Source organism: Globicephala melas, chromosome 14, assembly GCF_963455315.2.
Source record: "Globicephala melas chromosome 14, mGloMel1.2, whole genome shotgun sequence".
Classification (NCBI taxonomy): Eukaryota; Metazoa; Chordata; class Mammalia; order Artiodactyla; family Delphinidae; genus Globicephala; species Globicephala melas.
In genome coordinates, this window is record NC_083327.1 from 17982370 (window position 1) to 18000894 (window position 18525).

Consider the following 18525-nt stretch of genomic DNA (forward strand, 5'->3'; position numbering starts at 1 on the left):
TCCTCCCCTGCAATACTCCCCTTTCTGTCTTCCTTCTTCCACCACACAGGTTCATAGAATCCAGTGGAGGACTCTGAAACCCTAGGTGATGAAATCACCTAGATGGAATGAACTAATCTGTAGCAAATTGTGAGGCAAGCAAGAAATAAAACTTGTATCAAGCCACTAGCTCTTGGGGTGCCCAACTAAGTAGTTCTGGTTGGACCGGTAATCATTAGTATCATGCCACATACCCTCACAGGTCAACAAGGACCTGAGCAAAGCAAATCAAAGTTCTTCCCTAAGGAGATGAGCTTGGTGCTTTGTGACAACCTAGAGGGGTGGGATAGGGAGGGTGGGAGGGAGACGCAAGAGGGAGGGGATATGGGGTTATATGTATACATATAGCTGATTCACTTTGGTATACAGCAGAAACTGACACAACATTGTAAAGCAATTATACTCCAATGAAGATGTTAAAAAAGTTCTTCCCTAAGATTTTGTAAAACTTTAGCTCTAGGAAGAGAGTCCCTTTCTTTTGGTGAAGCTGTTTGCCAAAATAAGTTTGATCTATATTCTTGTGACTCACATTCAAAACAGGATGAATATGGGTATGAAGCAGAAAGTAAAAATCTTTCCATCCACAGACAACGTTTTGGCATATATTCTACCAAACTAAGTACTATGGGCATATACATACTTTCTAAAAAAATGAAAACTGAATCATATCTCATAGACTGTCCTTCCATGTCAAATATACTTTAACAAACTCATTTTTCAAGGTTGCCTAGTATCTTATTGTTGGCACACACCATCCTTTTTTAATCAAGTATTTAGGTGTATTATTTTGTATTCCTGTATGCATTGCTGCAACAAATACCCTTAAATGCATACTTTTCTCTATTTTTCCAATTATTTATCTGAGACCAATTTATAAGTCAAATTGCTGTTTTCAAGAGTTCTGACTAGTACTGCCAATCTGCCCTCCCAAAAGTTTGTACCAATTTATACTCCCACCAACTCAGTGCCCAATTCATACTCTTCTTTTTCCACCTGAGAAAGTAATGCTGAACTCAACTGAAGAAGCATTTCTTGCTGAATTCACAGCATTACCGCATGAAATGATTAGTACAATCCACAAGAAGGACCAAAGTCAAATCTCTATTCTACCGATATATATACACACACATACAGAACAAACCCTTGACATAGTAATGTTAGTGCAGCACACTGTTCTTCAAAAAATGCAATAAATTTTTTATAACTAAAAATTAAGTGACTCCTTTGGAACCATGATGAGAACTCTTGTGGGAAAAAATGAACAACTAGAGAACCACAAAGCAAAAAGGAGATTCAAGTGTGAAAAACATTTGGTGCAGGGGCTTCCCTGGTGGCGCAGTGGCTGAGAGTCCGCCTGCCGATGCAGGGGACACGGGTCCGTGCCCCGGTCCGGGAAGATCCCACATGCCGCGGAGCGGCTGGGCCCGTGAGCCATGGCCGCTGAGCCTGCGCGTCCGGAGCCTGTGCTCCGCAACGGGAGAGGCCGCAACAGTGAGACGCCCGCGCACCGCAAAAAAAAAAAAAAAAAAAAAAAAAAAAAATTTGGTGCAGCCTGTCCATTAGCAAGGCTCAAATCAGTCTTCCATGGAAACTGCCATGAGTACACTCATGCTCATTCAAGGGGAGCCGAAACCAGAATCTTAAATGTTAAAATATTTAATGAAGAGACCAGAAAAACATGAACACACTGCAACTCTGTTGTGATGGGGAGACAAAAATAACAAAACTTCATTAAGCCACTGTCTAACTCAAGTGTTTAGCTAGATGATGGTTTGTAAGCTGTACAATTTGATGTTAATCAAGTTGTTAGTGAGATTATAGAAAGTTTTAAAAAATTCTATTAAGGAAGAACCAATAGAATATTTTCTTATACCTTTTTAATATTTACCTTGAGGAAAAAATTACAAAGGATAGCGATATGAAAGCAACTGGCTTTGGAAAGAATAGGGGAAAGGTAACATTCTTCACTTGGATATTTTCTTAACCTAAATTTTAATAACTGTTGTGTTTTTCTTTGGTGTTAACAGACTAACAGACCAACCCAGTGAAGTATGGCATGAACGTACTTAGATATATTTAACATGTATGGTGTTTTGGGGGGGGATTATTTTTGGTATTTTGTTTTGTAGTTTTAATAGTTAGGAAGCCTGATTTGCAAAATTCTATTATTTCAGTGGTGATAGTTAAGGAATGTTACAAATTATGTCACCACAATAAGACCAAACCAAATGGCCTTAAAGTTTGTTTCAATACATAGTTTTAGAAGACTTTCAACTAAATTACACATCTGTAATCTTCAAAGTCTTCACTGTCACCAATGGCATAGAGAGCATTCTCTGGTGCCAGCACCAGGACCCAAGAACCAAGCAAAAGACAAGGAGAGGAGAAAGGTAAGAAAGGTTCAGGCTGGCAGGATGAGGCCTGCAACACTTACCGGGGACAGCTGCACGGTTGTCCCTGTGTCAGAAGTGCCCAGGGTTACGTGTACATTTATGGTGAATTTGAATTCAACACTATTAAAGTGTGTGTGCACGTGTGTGTCTACTTAATATTTATATATATTTGACATTTCCCACATGACCCCACATGGAGAATGTTATCTACCATAGGCACAGCCATCAGAACTAGGTGAACAAAGCAGTGACCCACTGGTGCACCTGCTGAAGGCAGATAGCTAAGAAGTATTCAGTATGGTTTTTTATTTTTTGGCCGTGCTGCGTGGCATGTGAGATCTTAGTTCCCTGACCAGGGATCGAACCCATGCCCCCTGCAGTGGAAGTGCAGAGTCCTAACCACTGGACTGCCAGGGAAGTCCCAAGAAATATTTAGTATGAACACATATAGAATGTGTGATTCTTGCCTCTTTGGGACTCAGCTTCCTCATCTATAAAAATGAAAAAGTTGGACAACTTCTAATATCCTCTGTAGCCTAGAAGGCCCTCCAGATCTGCCACTGCCCACAACTCAGGTTTCCTCTCACGGCATTCTTAGCCTTCTTAACCTCAGTCTTCCAGCAGCCCTTAACTTCTTTCAGTTCCTAAAACGTACCTCGCTTGCTCTAAGCCTCTTCCAAGATAACACTGTGCGGCAGCCCTTGTCCACCCCTCACTCAGGTTAAGTCATGATCGTTCTTCAAGGCTGGGCTTAAATATCAGTTCCTCTTCAATGCATTCCCATGGATGTCTTCACCTCCCCCTGTTAAAACTTTCAGAACCACCAGTAATTAGTGTTTGCATTTTCTGTCAACACTAGTAAGTTGCAAGCTCTCTGATGCCAAGAGCTGTATGTATCTTGTTCACCATAGTACCCATGCCTCCTGGAATAATTCCTGGCATTTAGTAAACACCCAAATATTTGTTAAATGAACAAATGATGGGATTGTGCTTAATAAGCTACTAAAAGCCTCAATACTAAAAGTAATTTATAATTTCTCCAAACAGATCATTAAAAGCTAAATTAAACATGTTGATATTCACTGTTCTTTTTACAAAGGCAAGAGAATCCAAAGCTTTAGGTTAAGCTTGTCTCCTCTCCTCACTGTTTTTCTAAAACCCTCAAGTTGTTAATGGTAAAATCATATCACTATACCTCTGGTGAATGATATCATTGCAGTGAAAATTAACAACATGTAGCTACTTTTGAAATAATGCTTTTCTTACATAATACCCTTACCATTCATAATGTAGGCAGTTATAAATTATAAAAGGACTATTGAAGAACAATGCTACCCAACTGTATCCAGCTCAAAAAAACCCAAAGCAAATGCATCTGCACACACAAGACGCTGGTGAAGAATTTTCTCTGATATTAATACCCAATCATCTCCTATCTAATCATTAGTGATATGCACGAAGAGAAGTACATATACTTTAAATCCCAAAAACTTTGCCTATCAAGGCTATAATTTTCCCCAAATTAAATTTTTGTCATGTCAAAAGAATGCAAGTGTCAAGAGACGGTCAGGAAATGCACATTAACTATGTACATTAAGCAATTTACTGTTTCTTTTGTTTGTTTTCCTTCAATATCATACTTCTATTGTTTTCATAAACTTGAGAGAAAATGGATCCATTTAAGTCCATGCCCTTCTGAAAGGTTAGTAAGCAAAAGTAAAATCTTTAAATAAAAGAGTAAAATCTTTAAATAGTAAGAAAAAAAAAGGGCCTAAAATTTAGTAAAGGTGTAATAAAAAAACACTCAGCAAATGTTTACCTAAACCTGCTACCAGGCTGTGTTTGGTGTTAGAGATAAGGCAGCCTCACAAAACTGCAGGTCAGAGGGAGCCGTCAAACCCACCACAGCTCCAAGAGTGAGATGACAGGGACAGAAGCACTGGGTGCCATCGACCTACTGAAAAGGAATGAGCGAAACCAGGTTTCAGACATGAGATTTTGAAATATATATTAAAACACAGAAGCAGCGTGTACAAAGGCCCCCAAATAATGCACAGTATACTGAAGTCGATGAATGTCAGAGCTGCTCTGGGATGTGTGTAAAGGGGGTGTGTAAAAGGAGTGGGAGGACAGAGGATGGGAAAACCAGGCTGGATCCATTTCTAGCATATAGGTGGACTATCAAGGAAAAAAAACACCTGATAATTTAGATAAACATTACAGGCATCTTCTACCCATGTGGCTGTACTCATGAGGAAATAAAAGCAATCCCCAGGGCCAGAAATGAAAGAAGATGCAGAAAACCACATGGTAAACTGATACTTAAGAGAAGGCTGCCCTGAGGCCATGTGTTAGTCTGAGCAGCCAGAGGCTTAGATTTTAACAACCCTGTGGGGAATAGAAGACAAGGCGGTTGGGACTAAGCAAGATGGCTGATTGGAACTAAGACCTCCTTATAGAGCTGGGATCCTCAAAGAGTTACTCCCTTACTAAAATTAGGAGGAAAAAAAACCAACAAAGAACACCTTCAAGCAAAGGAAGACCAGAAGAAAACCATTCACTCAACCTAGGTTCTTAGTAGATGTCAGGGGGAAAAAAATCTCTGGGGCATTTTGTAAACATAGCTTTTCACCTTGCCCCAGACTGTGATTCAAATTTATATTATAGACTCACATTCCTCCATCCAAGACCCTTAGAGCAATACATGTTTCAGAATTTAGGATTTCCCAGATTTTACAAAAGTAATGTGGTGCATATACCATATCCTAAGTAACCTAGTATAATGTGGACAACACACCATAATATGACAACATTTCTGTAGCTCAATATATGAACCTTCACGGTAGGTAGTACAACAGCTATATCTGATCAAGTTTTGCCACCAGATGATTTACAAAAAGAATTTCATTCTTCTGAGCTTTCTGGATTTTCAAATTATGGATAAGGATTATGGACCTGGTCTTGCACTAGATGGGAAGCTCCAAGAGCACAAATCAACTTAAGGTGCTCCCAGGATGGTAGCATTTGTGGGACCTTGCAGAAGCAAACACAAATCCTCTCTAGGTGATCCTAGGCTTTCCAGGATTCCCAAAGATGAAGTCCTAGCCAACGTGATCTCATAGTCCAAAATTATAAAACACACGAAGAAATAAACGATGACTGACGGTTAGGCAAAAACAACAGCAGAAACAGAGCTTCATGTAATAGATCTACGACATACAGAATATAAAATGAATTGTGTTCAAAATGGTAAAGAAATAAAAGAGGAATTCAAAAATGTGAGCAAGAAGTAATACGTTATCCCCAAACAGGGCAATTTTGAAAAACTCCAAAAATGAAAAATATAAATGAATAAAATTAGAAACTAAGAATGAGTAAAAGCAGACAAGACACAGCTAAAGAAAGAATTAATGAACTGGAAGATATCTGAAAAAGCATGCCAAACAGTAAAGAAAGTGTTAGAAACTATGAAAGGTATATTTATAGATATAAGGGTGTAATGAGAAGGTCCAGCATATATATAATCATGTTTGAAGGAGAGAAGGAAGAGAATGGGTGTAGGCAACAATCAAAGATGGAGAATTTTCCAGAACTAATGAGAGACATGAATTCTCAAATTCTGGAAACTCATAAAGCTCCAAATAGGGTAAATAAAAAAGTACGTCTAAACACACATACAGTATAGATAGAGAAGACACAAGATTTTAAAAGCAACCACAAAAACAGAGATTACCTAAAGGCTGGTAGTCTAATAGATGACTTCTTAAGAGCAACAATGGAAGCCAAATATTATCTTTAAAGAGAAAATAACTCAATCTAAAATTGTATAGCCAGATAAACTATCCTTCAGCAATGTGGGTAAAATAAAGATTTTTTTTTTTTTTAGACAAAAACAGAGTTTACTACTAAACAGCCTCACTGAAAGAGCTTCAAAAAGATATAGTTCAAGGAAATCCTAGGCATGATCAAGGAATTGTGAACAAAGAAGGAAAGGTGGATTCAGCTAAATGAACACTGCCTGTATGAAGTAATAATGTCTGGCTTTGGGGGTTAAAACAATGGTGGACTAAATCCCTGGACAATAATAGCATATGAGTAAAAAGTGGGTGACTGGAATTCAAAATGTCTAAATTTCGTCTCTTGTTGCAGTGACGCAAGTGGGAGCACGGGGACCGCAGGCTCGGAGTGGAACTTCTAAGATTGTTTTAAGAAAATGGCAGACAAGCTGGACATGAGAGAAATCGTGAGCTTTGATAAGGCCAAGCTGAAGAAGATGGAGATGCAGGAGAAGAACACCCTGCAAGCCAAGTGAGATTTTCTAAGAACCTGGAGGATTCTCCGCCTCCATCATCTTGGAGACCCTAGTCGTGATGTGGAGGAAGAGCCACCTGCAAGATGGACACGAGCAACAAGCTGCACTGTGAACCCAGGCACTCTGTGCCGATGCCACCGGCCTGTGGGTCTCTGAGGGGATCCTCTAATAGGACTGCCAAATTCTCTGGTTTGCTCTGGGATATTATAGAAAATTGTTTGTATGATTAATGACAATAAAACACACTTCATGGCAAAAAAAAAAGTTTCTAAATTTCTTTTCTTTGGTAGGAAGAAAAAGAGATACTGATCGACTTGAGACTTTAAGAATGCATACTAAATTTTGAAGGGCAATCACTAAAAGAACTGAAATAGCAGCCGCATAGCACAGGGAGATCAGCTCGGTGCTTTGTGACCGCCTGGAGGGGTGGGATAGGGAGGGTGGGAGGGAGACGCAAGAGGGAAGAGATATGGGAACATATGTATATGTATAACTGATTCACTTTGTTATAAAGCAGAAACTAACACACCATTGTAAAGCAATTATACTCCAATAAAGATGTAAAAAAACATCAAAATCAAAAAAAAAAGAAATAAAATTAAAACAAGTCTTTTAAATATACTGTAATCCAGGTAACGTCCTACCTAGCTGTATTGCTAATAATGATAAATATAATACAGGATATGGTCTCCACGATTAAAGATAACACATTCTTTTCTAAAGCTAGAATCTGATTTATGATAATACATTTATGGTAGTACATTTCTAGAGAGCTACAAAAATCACTTGGAACAAATTCAAAGTCATGAGCACTTTCTGAACATTTCCTATAAATGCAATACAAATATTATTTATTCATAAAACTATAATGTCTAGAATTATAAATTTAAAATGTGATTCAATAAAGGTATTCATGTTAAAAAAAAAAAAAGAAATAGTATATATAGCTTCCAAACTAAAGAAGGGGCAAGTTAGAATTAAAGTAAACCCTGAAGCAATTGAAAGGAGACGAAAAACAAGCACAGTAAGGGCAAATTAGTAAGGATCATGCATCAGTTGTTATAGTGGTGGGAGCAGCAGTAATGGTACTAGTCGTGGCAACAACAGCAACTGTACTAGTAATGGTTAACTACAGTAGTGGTAGTAATAACTGATGTTCATTGCAGGTGTGTGTGTCAAGCTCTGGGCTGGGTCTCTTACATGTACTCTCTCTCTTACTCCTCAACAGATATGAGGTAGGTACTATCACTAATCATTTTACATATAAGGCTTATTACTGATCAAAACCAGGCAGAAGACAGCTAAAGAAGGAGAGGTCAGAGAGTTTTAAAAGAATTGATCACTCACTGAATTTGAGAGAGGAGGGAAAAGCCTCAGGTCAGTGGCCTGGGCACCTGGGTGGGCAGTAGCTGGCACCTCACAGAGCTTCTAATATTTCATGCATGAATTAAGCCAAAGACACAGAGTATCCAAAGTAAGCTTAGAGCTGTGCTTGTTTTCTTTGGAATCGTGAGTGTCTGTTTCAAGAAGCATGGCTGTGAAAGAAAAGCAAAGGATGACAGGTTGGTTGCTAGAAGAGGTCATAGAGTCCAAGGAGAGCTGTGTGTGTAGATGGTTTTGGTTGTTTGTTTTCAACGGAGATACTCGAAAATTTCATAAGAGAGCTAGAGAGAGAGGTTAAAGATGCGGATGACAGAGAGAATAACTGATGCAGGAAGGAGGAGAGTTATAGCTTAAAATAAAAGTGCTAACCCTAGGAGAATAATCAAATGATCAGGCCACAAAGCAAACCCACAGAAAGCAAAGATCTAGCTTCTCTCTCCTGGGTAGCCAGGAACGGCATATCACAAAATCTTTTAGAAGACACTAGACCCTTCTTAAAGATGCATAATAGAGAAACCTTATGTACACATGGGAGGGTAGGGAGGGGGGACAGGGGGATCCTCACACACTTGGGACAAATGAAGAGAGAGCAGGAAAACGGCTAGAGAAGGGCTGTGGGCTTCAGGGTACAATTCTCGCTCTGGTTTGTGCTTTCACCCAACTGCTTCCAAGGAAGACACCAACATTTTGCACTTATAGGTCACCATGCAATTGACAATGAGTATGCCATTCAACTATTCTCCCGTTTGTGAGGAACAAAAGATAAACTTCCATGTTACATAAACACCTAAGGAAAAACAGATAGTCAACATGTCCCTTACAAGCAAACAATATATTCCTCTGTAAAGAGAAAGGAATTTTACAAAGTGAAACTGAAGAATAAATATTTTTAATGGCAAGAAATGTGGCTTTTCAAATTATTTAACTGCACTAAGATTATATTGAAGGTTCTCTCAGGAGTTGCGTCACCTAAAATACAACTCAAGCATCCTCGGCCCTCAGGGAACAGGGTTATATGCCACTCCTGACCTTCTTTACCAAGTTACTGAAACCAAGATAAGCTCCAAAGAACACCCTATCCCAGGATCAATCAATTTGAAGAGAAGAGGTAAGATATTTAAAGGATATTTACTTGTGAAAAACTAAGGGAAAGATCCACGGCAACTAAGTGCACAGATTAAATTTCAAATAAGACTTCAGGAGCCATTTGTTAAACGTTAAAACTAATACGGCAATGTACGAAAAATACAGATTTTAATCTAAAATGCATCAAGCTAATATTGCAATTAAGATATGAATTTACCAAAAAAAAAAGATATGAATTTACCTACTACGTCCATAGTTTTCCATCTTTTTCCATGTTTACAGTCTTTTAAATCACTAGAGTAACTTCTAAAAAAATTGATTTGAGTTACCAATTTTATACTGCTTCTAAGAAAGTACCCGCTAACCACACTGATCTCAAACGGGAAAAAAAAATCTAAAGTGACCCAAAGATGTACCTAAGACTCCTTGCCACTGTTCTTCTCCTAATCCTGCTAACCCCTAAACTTCACAAGATCTCTTTTCTCCCCTCCTGGGATGCTGAACGTCACCTGAGAATGTCACAGGACCACATAGATTGGACCCCTTCAGATTTAAGGTATAAAGGATACTCAGCTTGAATGTTTTTCGGAAGTCTATTTCCCTCATCTCTTCTTGACTACCTAAAAAATAACACAGACTGTTCTAAACCATCTCCACATGGGCTGAGGCTTCCGGTGAAATCAAGGAGGAGGAACAGAGTATGCCTCGGTATAGAAAATTAGAGGGTTTCTTTAGACAATAACAAATGGTTAAAAGAGAACTGGAATCAAAGTAAAATATATTTACAGCAAGTTAGTACACTTCTCATATTGAAAGTTACCCTAGTGTTCAGTAAACTTTTATACACTGTTCCAACTTAATTTTACTCAATAAACTAAGCTTACATTTTTCATACTAGCATTACAGAAAGCTCTATAAGTTATCACAAAGATAGATATGGTATCAACTGAATCAGTGTGCAAATAGTACTTCTATAAATTGAAATATATTTTATATACTGTATCCTAAAGAAGCTTATGTAAAGCAAATAAATTTTTAGGTTTAAATTTTCATTCTATGTTTACTCACAAAATTTCTTATTAGAAGATATTTTATAAATAAAGTAAGAGCAGTAGGAATTTTGTGGTCATTTGCCAATATTTGTCTCGAATCAAAACATAGTCTTGTATCTCCCATTCCCTTTACCAGATGTTCTCATAAGAAATACAATCTTGGACTTCCCTGGTGGCGCAGTGGTCAGGAATCCGCCGGCCGATGCAGGGGACACGGTTTCAAGCCCTGGGCCAGGAAGATCCCACATGCCATGGAGCAACTAAGCCCGTGTGCCACAACTACTGAGCTTGTGCATCTAGAGCCTGCAAACCACAACTACTGAAGCCCACGTGCCACAACTACTGAAGGCTGGCACGCCTAGAGTCCGTGCTCCGCAACAAGAGAAGCCACCGCAATGAGAAGCCCGCGCACCGCAATGAAGAGTAGCCCCCACTTGCTGCAACTAGAGGAAGCCCGCAAGCATCAATGAAGACCCAACGCAGCCAAAAATAAATAAATGTATTTAAAAAAAGGTATCTAATAAAGATAGTCTGATTTAAAAAAAAAAGAAATACAATCTTATTTTTTCTTAATTTGGGAGGAAAAGAATCATTTATAAAATGCCAATATCTCTCAAACATAAGATTCAGAACTTGAATTACTTGCTTATTATGTAGGGTAAGCTCATTATTAAAAACTCACAAGAGGTTTAGAATGGAAAAAAGTAGGATTACTGATAAGCAATTTGGCTTTTCATAAGGTTTGGTTTGATGTTGATAGTAATGTCTAAGTTTGGAATTTTGACAATCTTAAACAGCGTATTTTAAAAGTACAGCATACACAGAAACTGTTCATAAGAGCAATTAACCAAAATGAATCTTATACAAGGGCTGTAAAACTTCCCAAATTCTCCCTGCAGGTGTTACTCTGGGCCAACTCCATTTTGTTGTTGTTCTTTAACCTTGACGCAGCACTTGGGAAAGCACTGGGTGCCCTACTGGATCCTGTTACTTTATTATTTGACTTGGGCTATCCCTTAGGCCATCAACTACAAAACAGAAAAGGAAAAACAATGGAAATGTAAAATAGTTTACATTTTGTAATGTAACACAATCAAGAAGGTGAATGCTTGACAAGTCTGCATGTTTCATGTGCTATCAAATAGGTACACAATGTTAAAGGGAAAGGAAGTGAGGATGTACAGATGGATCCAGAAAAACTAATGTTAAACTAACATTGGTTAGGTGTTTAATTTTCATGTGCAAAGGGCAATCTTATTATACTATAGAATAAAAGTTTTACATAATCCAAAAGTAACTTAAAATATATAATCCTTATTTAAATTATTAAGGTTAATCATAACCCTTAACTTTCATCTATAACTGCTAATTATGGTCAAGCTTTTCTGAATATATTTTTTTCCTCCAAGAAACATACTATGAGTGAAAAGAAGGACAAAATATATGAGAATATATGTCTAGAGTTTGCTTATCTCTCTACCTTCTTACTACATGTAATTCTGCCTCCAGATGTTAACAAATCATTTCTTCAAATGTATAAATCATATATCATTAAGCATCATTTTATAAATTACCATAGTTAACAATAATTTTTGTGGCCTATCAACCCAAAGAGAAAAAAATTATCTTCTAAACCAGTACTTTAAATAATATTAAGTACACATTTCATAAAGATTCTGAGCCCATTCAATTAACCCAGCGTCTTTAAAAAAAGAAAATCACAGAGCCATAAACTCTATTCTTACAACCTTCTAATATGAACTCCAAACTACAAAGTTATATACAAATCAAACTAATTAAAAATTTTTGGTTTCATGTGCACAGCAAAGGAAACCATAAACAAGATGAAAAGACAACCCTCAGAATGGAAGAAAATATTTGCAAACGAAGCAACTGACAAAGGATTAATCTCCAAAATATACAAGCAGCTCATGCAGCTCAATATCAAAAAAACAAACAACCCAATCCAAAAATGGGCAGAAGACCTAAATAGACATTTCTCCAAAGAAGATATACAGACTGCCAGCAAACACATGAAAGGATGCTCAACATCACTATTCATTAGAGAAATGCAAATCAAAACTACAGTGATGTGTCACCTCACACCAGTCAGAATGGCCATCATCAAAAAATCTACAAACAATAAATGCTGGAGAGGGTGTGGAGAAAAGGGAACCCTCTTGCACTCTTGGTGGGAATGTAAATTGATACAGCCACTATGGAGAACCAGCCACTATGGAGGTTCCTTAAAAAAGTAAAAATAGAACTACCATATGACCCAGCAATCCCACTACTGGACATATACCCTGAGAAAACTATAGTTCAAAAAGAGACATGAACCACAATGTTCACTGCAGCACTGTTTACAACAGCCAGGACATGGAAGCAACCTAAGTGTCCATCGACAGATGAATGGATAAAGAAGATGTGGCACATATATATGATGGAATATTACTCAGCCATAAAGAGAAACAAAACTGAGTTATTTGTAGTGAGGTGGATGGACCTAGAGTCTGCCATACAGAGTGAAGTAAGTCAGAAAGAGAAAAACAAATACCATATGCTAACACATATATATGGAATCTAAAAAAATGGTTCTGATGAACCTAGGGGCAGGACAGAAATAAAGACGCAGATGTAGAGAATGGACTTGAGGACACAGGGAGGGGGAAGGGTTAGTTGGGACAAAGTGAGAGAGTGGCATGGACATATATACACTACCAAATGTAAAATAGATAGTTAGTGGGAAGCAGCACAGGGAGATCAGCTTGGTACTTTGTGACCACCTAGAGGGGTGGGATAGGGAGGGTGGGAGGGAGACGCAAGACGGAGAAGAAATGGGGATATATGTATATGTATAGCTGATTCACTTTGTTATACAGCAGAAACTAACACACCATTGGGAAGTAATTATACTCCAATAAAGATGTAAAAAAAGAAGACCTATATACCAGCTAAAAAACAGGAAGCTCTTCGTTATGAATATTGAAAATAAACTTACAAGAGAAATAAAAAAAAAAACTTTTTTGGTTTCAAATCCCTAACTCTACATTTTGCACTCTTTTCCTCCTAACTAGTATTTAATATTTTCAAAACTAAATAAACTTAAGATTATTTCAGTGCCTATAGTGAAACTTAGTTATATGTTTGCATGTTTTAATAACTGGTGTAACTCACTTTTAAAACTGGTGTGTTATTGGAACACCTGTGAATAAATTACTAAGGTAGTCTACTGTTATTTAAAGGAACATTACAAAGAATTCTGTGCAAAGATCCCCTCTTGCAGTACATATACATACAACATTATTTATATGTTCAGACTTTCCATATCATGTTTTCTTAAAATAGGACATATCAGTAACTTGATACCTATCTTTCCAAATTCTACCCTAAGGTTGGCTTTAAGTGAAGATAATTTATTTTATGTCTTATTGGAAAAGTAAAATGTTAAAAAGAAAGACCAATACTCCTCAGTGCTTGGCTTTTGCTCATTTTTTAAATGACAGAATTAACATTTCTGCACGCATATCATAGAAATTACAATAAGTGTGTGGGGCTGTGATGCTCAATTTCACACAAAGCCATGCAAACAGGATGGGTATTTTGAAGATTAGACCATTCAGGCTCATTTGGTTCCCTTCCCCCCCCCCCATAGAGAATATTACTAAATAAACCACAGGTGGCAGTTAAGTGCAGGGGTTAAAAGGTATGAAAGTTAATTACCTTCCCCGAAACTTTTAAGTGATGATAAATTAATAATGTAAAGCTCAGTGCCCAGCATATAGTAACTGCTCAATAAATGTTTAGCTCTTATGATTGTCCGTGTTCTTAACTCAATACCAGTTCCTACTTCCACGGCTTTCCTTAAGTAAGGAATCTTCCTGCTGTGTTCCACATCTTCAGAATCACTTCACTTACTAACATATGCTGGAAATACTGGAAAACCCCCCCACCTGGAAAATTTATAAAAGACTTTTCAAGATCTAAAGATTAAGGTGACTATCTAGACATGGAAAAGTCAGTCTTTATGTGAATCACGTTTAATGAAATACCTGTAAGTGTTCTCTGAAATGTATCAATATATCGATCTATCATTTTCAAATCATTGAGCAAATCCATAACCTATAGCTTTTTTATTATGAGGATTTGCTACACCTACACCTACCTTTAAAACATGAATCATCCTTCCAGAGTTGGGGAAACTGATCAAAGATGGCTAAATGATTCAGCACGCTGCAGCAAAACGAGCTGGTCATGAATTTATAATTTCCCCTTCTGTTAGGGTCCCTGGCCACCTCTCTCACCCTGTACTGCATGTATAACACACGATACCATAATCAACACATTGTGTTGAAAATTCCCTCAGGAAAAGAGTAATGGTGTTCCCCCCTCAGGCAAGCTTCTCGTAGCAAAATTATTCAATTTTATGAGACAACAGGTTCGCAAGGCTGGAGAACGCTTACAATATCCAGCTGTCAGCTTCATCAAGCTTTGCTTAAACAGGTAACAGGACCAGAGTCAATTCTAACAGTGGTGCCATTTTCTCAGCTGCACAAGGCAGACACTGGGGAAGGCCTCAAGCATAAGAAAACCAGAAAATGGGCAAAGGAAGCCAGGTGGGAAATGGGTATGGCTAGACCTGCCTGTGTCTTTCATGCCAGCACTGACCTTTACCAACGAACACAACAGCAGGACAGATTCTAAGCAGGTCCCAGAAGACCGAACAGCAACTACAGAATATATTCTGATGTAGCCTTACTTATAAGGAGCCTCACTGCTCAAAGCAGGTGAAAGCCTTTTTCTAAGTGTCCCCAGTTGCCCTTCAATAACTAAACATTTACTATGTTAATCAAATGAAATATTTATTTCAGAAATATATAGATTCCAAACTAGATTAAAAAACCCAATACTTTAAAAAACCCATCAAAAAACCCAATACTTTAAAAAAAATTATAAGTTGAACGTTTTCATCTAAAATTGCACCATCTCTAAGGCTGGGAAGGCACATCCATTTTGTGTCCACTGCAATGGTCATTCTGCCCAGCAGTTCCCGAGAATGGGACAAAGAAGCGTGCCGGGACGGGTAAAATGGAATCTCCATTAGCTATGATGTGCAGTTTCCTCATTCAAGAGCTTGAATTTGTTTCAGTTTGGTGTGGTGACATACGACACACACTAGGCACCAAACCTCAGCAGCAGCACCGAAAAAGATGACACTTTTCAAACTACCCAAAATGTATTTAGGAAACAACTAGGGCGATAAATTTGACCTTCCACGAATCCATTTTTGGGGTTACTGTTGTTACCACTGTGTAACCCCTGATTTCCTCTAACGTGGACTGGAAAAGGGGAAGGGTGGAGAAAGGGCGGGGGGAAGAGGTGAAAAGCGCCTAACCCTGAATTTACAATTTCTTGGTATCTTAAATTATTAATCTATCTATCTATCTATCTATATATAATCGTTTTTTTTCCTCCAGCAAAACCTTGGAGGTCAACAGGAGAAAAAAATGGCTCAAAGTCAAGGTTTCAGGGCCGACCCAAGGCGACACCTCCACGGTGGGAGATTTCGAGCTCAGGGGCAGCCCCGCTGGTAGGTCGGAAGGCTGCAGCATTATCGACCGAGCGCCCAGGCCGCGTCGCCCGTATCCACGGCGCCTCGGCCGTGCGCATGTCCCACTTATATAAAGAGATGCTTACAGTCCAGGTGCTTCTTCTTGGGGCCCATCACTTCATGAGTGGTGGCTTTGCACACCGCTCTGGCTACAGCGGAGCCTGTCACGCTGTACTGAGCGGCGGCGATCCGATCCGTGAGCGTTTGGCCCGACATCTTCTCCGGCCGCGTCTACCGCCTTCTCTTCTGCGGGAAAAAGGGGGAGATGGTCCTGCTTTAAGCCGCAGACCAGACCCTCCGAGCACCCAGGCCTTGCCTCCTCCAGCCGCAGGGCGGCTCTCTTCTCCGTCCCCGCCCTGGTACCACCTTCCCGGAGCCAGCACCGCGCTAAGCTCCGCTCGAACGACGCGGTTTAGGAGTCTTGAGCGAGACTAGCGCGAGTCCGGTGCCAGCATCGTGACAATGTCCCCGACCGACACCCCCCCCCCCACTCCCTTCCCCCCGGATGCTGCCCGTCTCACCCTTCCGCGCCCCCCAGTCCATCAGCACTTCCCCTGCAAGCTATCTCGGGTGCCAGCCCAGCTCCCGCGTGCGTCGGGGTTATGCCCTGGGCGCCGCGCCCGCCGTGTGCCCACCTCTCGCCTCCCAGCCGCAGCGTCTCCTCCTAGCAGCCCGCAGGCTTCGGAGAATGGATCGTATACCCAAGCCCTGGCCGCCTCCCTCCTCCTCCTCGCGCTGCTGCAGCAACCGGCTCGTCCTCCCTCGGTCGCGGCAGAGATTATCCTAGTATTGCGCCATATTACGCGCCCGCCTCCCCTTCCTTCCTCGCCGCGGTCTCCAAAGACCCGCCGAGGCCCTCCGCCCGGCCCCCCTCCCTTCGCCCCCAAATCGCGGCCGCAGGGGCCGCCCCAGGGCTCCGCGGAGGCGCCGGAGTCTCGCAGCGCCTCGCCCTTCCTGACAGCGGAGCAGAGACGGGCTGACAGCCCAGCCCCCCGCCCGCCCTTCAGCGCGCCGCGGAGCTGTCACACGGCCGCTGCCCTTCTCCGCGCCCTAGGATTATCCTCTCCGGATCCCCGCGCGGCCCAAGCACGGGGAGGGGGCCGAGCCTGGGCGGCGGTACTCACCCCGCCCCAGGAGCGGCGCCGCGAGCCGCAGGATGAGCGGAGCCCAGGCCGCCGAGGGAAGTCGCGTCGGGTGGGTGTGAGCGGCCGCGAGCGGACCCGGTGTCCGCTGCGCGCCGCCTCCGGCCCTGGCCCGGCCCCCGCCCTCAGCTCCGCGGTCCCTGCGCCCGCCGCCCCTGGCCCCAGGAGCCAGCCGCACCCGCCCGCCGCCGTGTCTCTCCAGCCCTCCGCGCTGCGTCTCCATCCCCGCCCCCACCTCAGCTGTAGCTGCTCTGACGAGTCAGGTGACGGCGGCGGACAAACCCTGGCGAGCTCTCCACGCAGCGCCTCGCGGCCCCCTCCCAGCTACTCACACACGCCGCCCCCCCGGGGCCGCGAGCCTACAGGCAAGGGGGCGCCGCGCGCGAGCATCCCCGGCAGGCGCGAGGAGAGGAGGCGGGGAGGCGAGGAGGGCGACACTCACCCAGCCAGCCACTCTCCGCCAGGCGCCCAGCTGCCTCTCGGCTCGCGGGACCCGCACCCAGCACGCACTGCGTGCGCGCGCACCACGCACACCTGCCGGCCGACTGCGGGATGCGCCGGGGGCGCCGGGGGCGTTGGCGCAGTTGGGCAAGTGCGGTCCTGGAGTTCAGCGCTGTGAAGGCCGCGACTGGGGCGTCGTCCCGCGCTGCCTGGCAAAGCCCAGCCAGCTCTCCCCTACCTCTGACTCGCTCGCCCGTCAAAGGCAGCAGAGGCCCTGATGGGCAGGGCGATTTAAAATGTCAGATTCTGCTGGCCAACCGCGCCCGTTACCTGTGCGTCCTCAACTCCTTGGAGTTCCTCTACTTGTCTCTGTTTTAGTTGGGATCTGGGGTGGGCAGTTAATTCTAGCCACTTTGGTCTGAAACGCATAGTGAAGTCTACCACAAGGACGAGTAATTCACAAAACCATCAATCGAGTCCCAGATCATACGCACAGTAATCATTTAGGTGTGCAAGGAAAACTCTTTGTACCCCTAAGTAATTTTTGCCAATTAAATAGTGTTTGAATGTCTTAAGTGTATTTGAATTGTATACATGGATTTCTACACAGGGATTTGGCTATGCTAAAAGTTTCACGTGTTAACATTTTCAAAGACTGTTATTTACCTTAACCTAAAAAAATATTTTAAATTCTCACGGTACAATCACGATCAGAACTTCATTTGTGAATTTTCTTGCCATGTTTCCTGGCTACAGGTGGCCTCTATTAGGCCTGGAGGCTTTAAAATGTCTACCTATAGATATCAAGGTTTTGTTGTGTACTCTCTTTCACCTGGTACAGCGTTGAGTACGAATCATGATTTTGTAACTGTTGGGACTGATTCTAGCATTAATCGCAAGCTTGACAGCTAAAGAAAGGCAGCCCAAGACTATCTTTATCAGGATTCAAATGCTAGTCTTACCATATCTAGCAATACCACACCTAGATATTTAAACAAAAGAAATATATAAAAACACACTTCCATTCAAAACCTGTCCTCCCACTTTGTAATAGATTTATATAGTG

At 41.5% G+C, this 18525-nt stretch overlaps 1 protein-coding gene across 7 annotated transcripts in view; it reads right to left on the bottom strand.

Annotated features, from left to right (window-relative positions):
- The window catches only part of SNAP91 (synaptosome associated protein 91), a 156547-nt gene extending 138887 nt beyond the window's left edge, over window positions 1-17660 (bottom strand). For 2 of the 7 annotated variants that reach the window (XM_060283760.1, XM_060283754.1), the window contains exons 1-2: window positions 17001-17178; window positions 15963-16122 (exon numbers count right to left, since the gene is read on the bottom strand). In XM_060283760.1, coding sequence (XP_060139743.1) covers window positions 15963-16092 — 130 coding nt within the window. In that variant the 5' untranslated portion in view covers window positions 16093-16122; window positions 17001-17178. Of the gene's footprint in view, window positions 1-15962; window positions 16123-16397; window positions 16738-17000; window positions 17180-17253; window positions 17431-17460 lie in introns of those variants that run through there. The other 5 variants (XM_060283755.1, XM_060283757.1, XM_060283759.1 and 2 more) reach the window with 5 other exon arrangements.
- Between the last annotated feature and the right edge of the window lie 865 nt (window positions 17661-18525).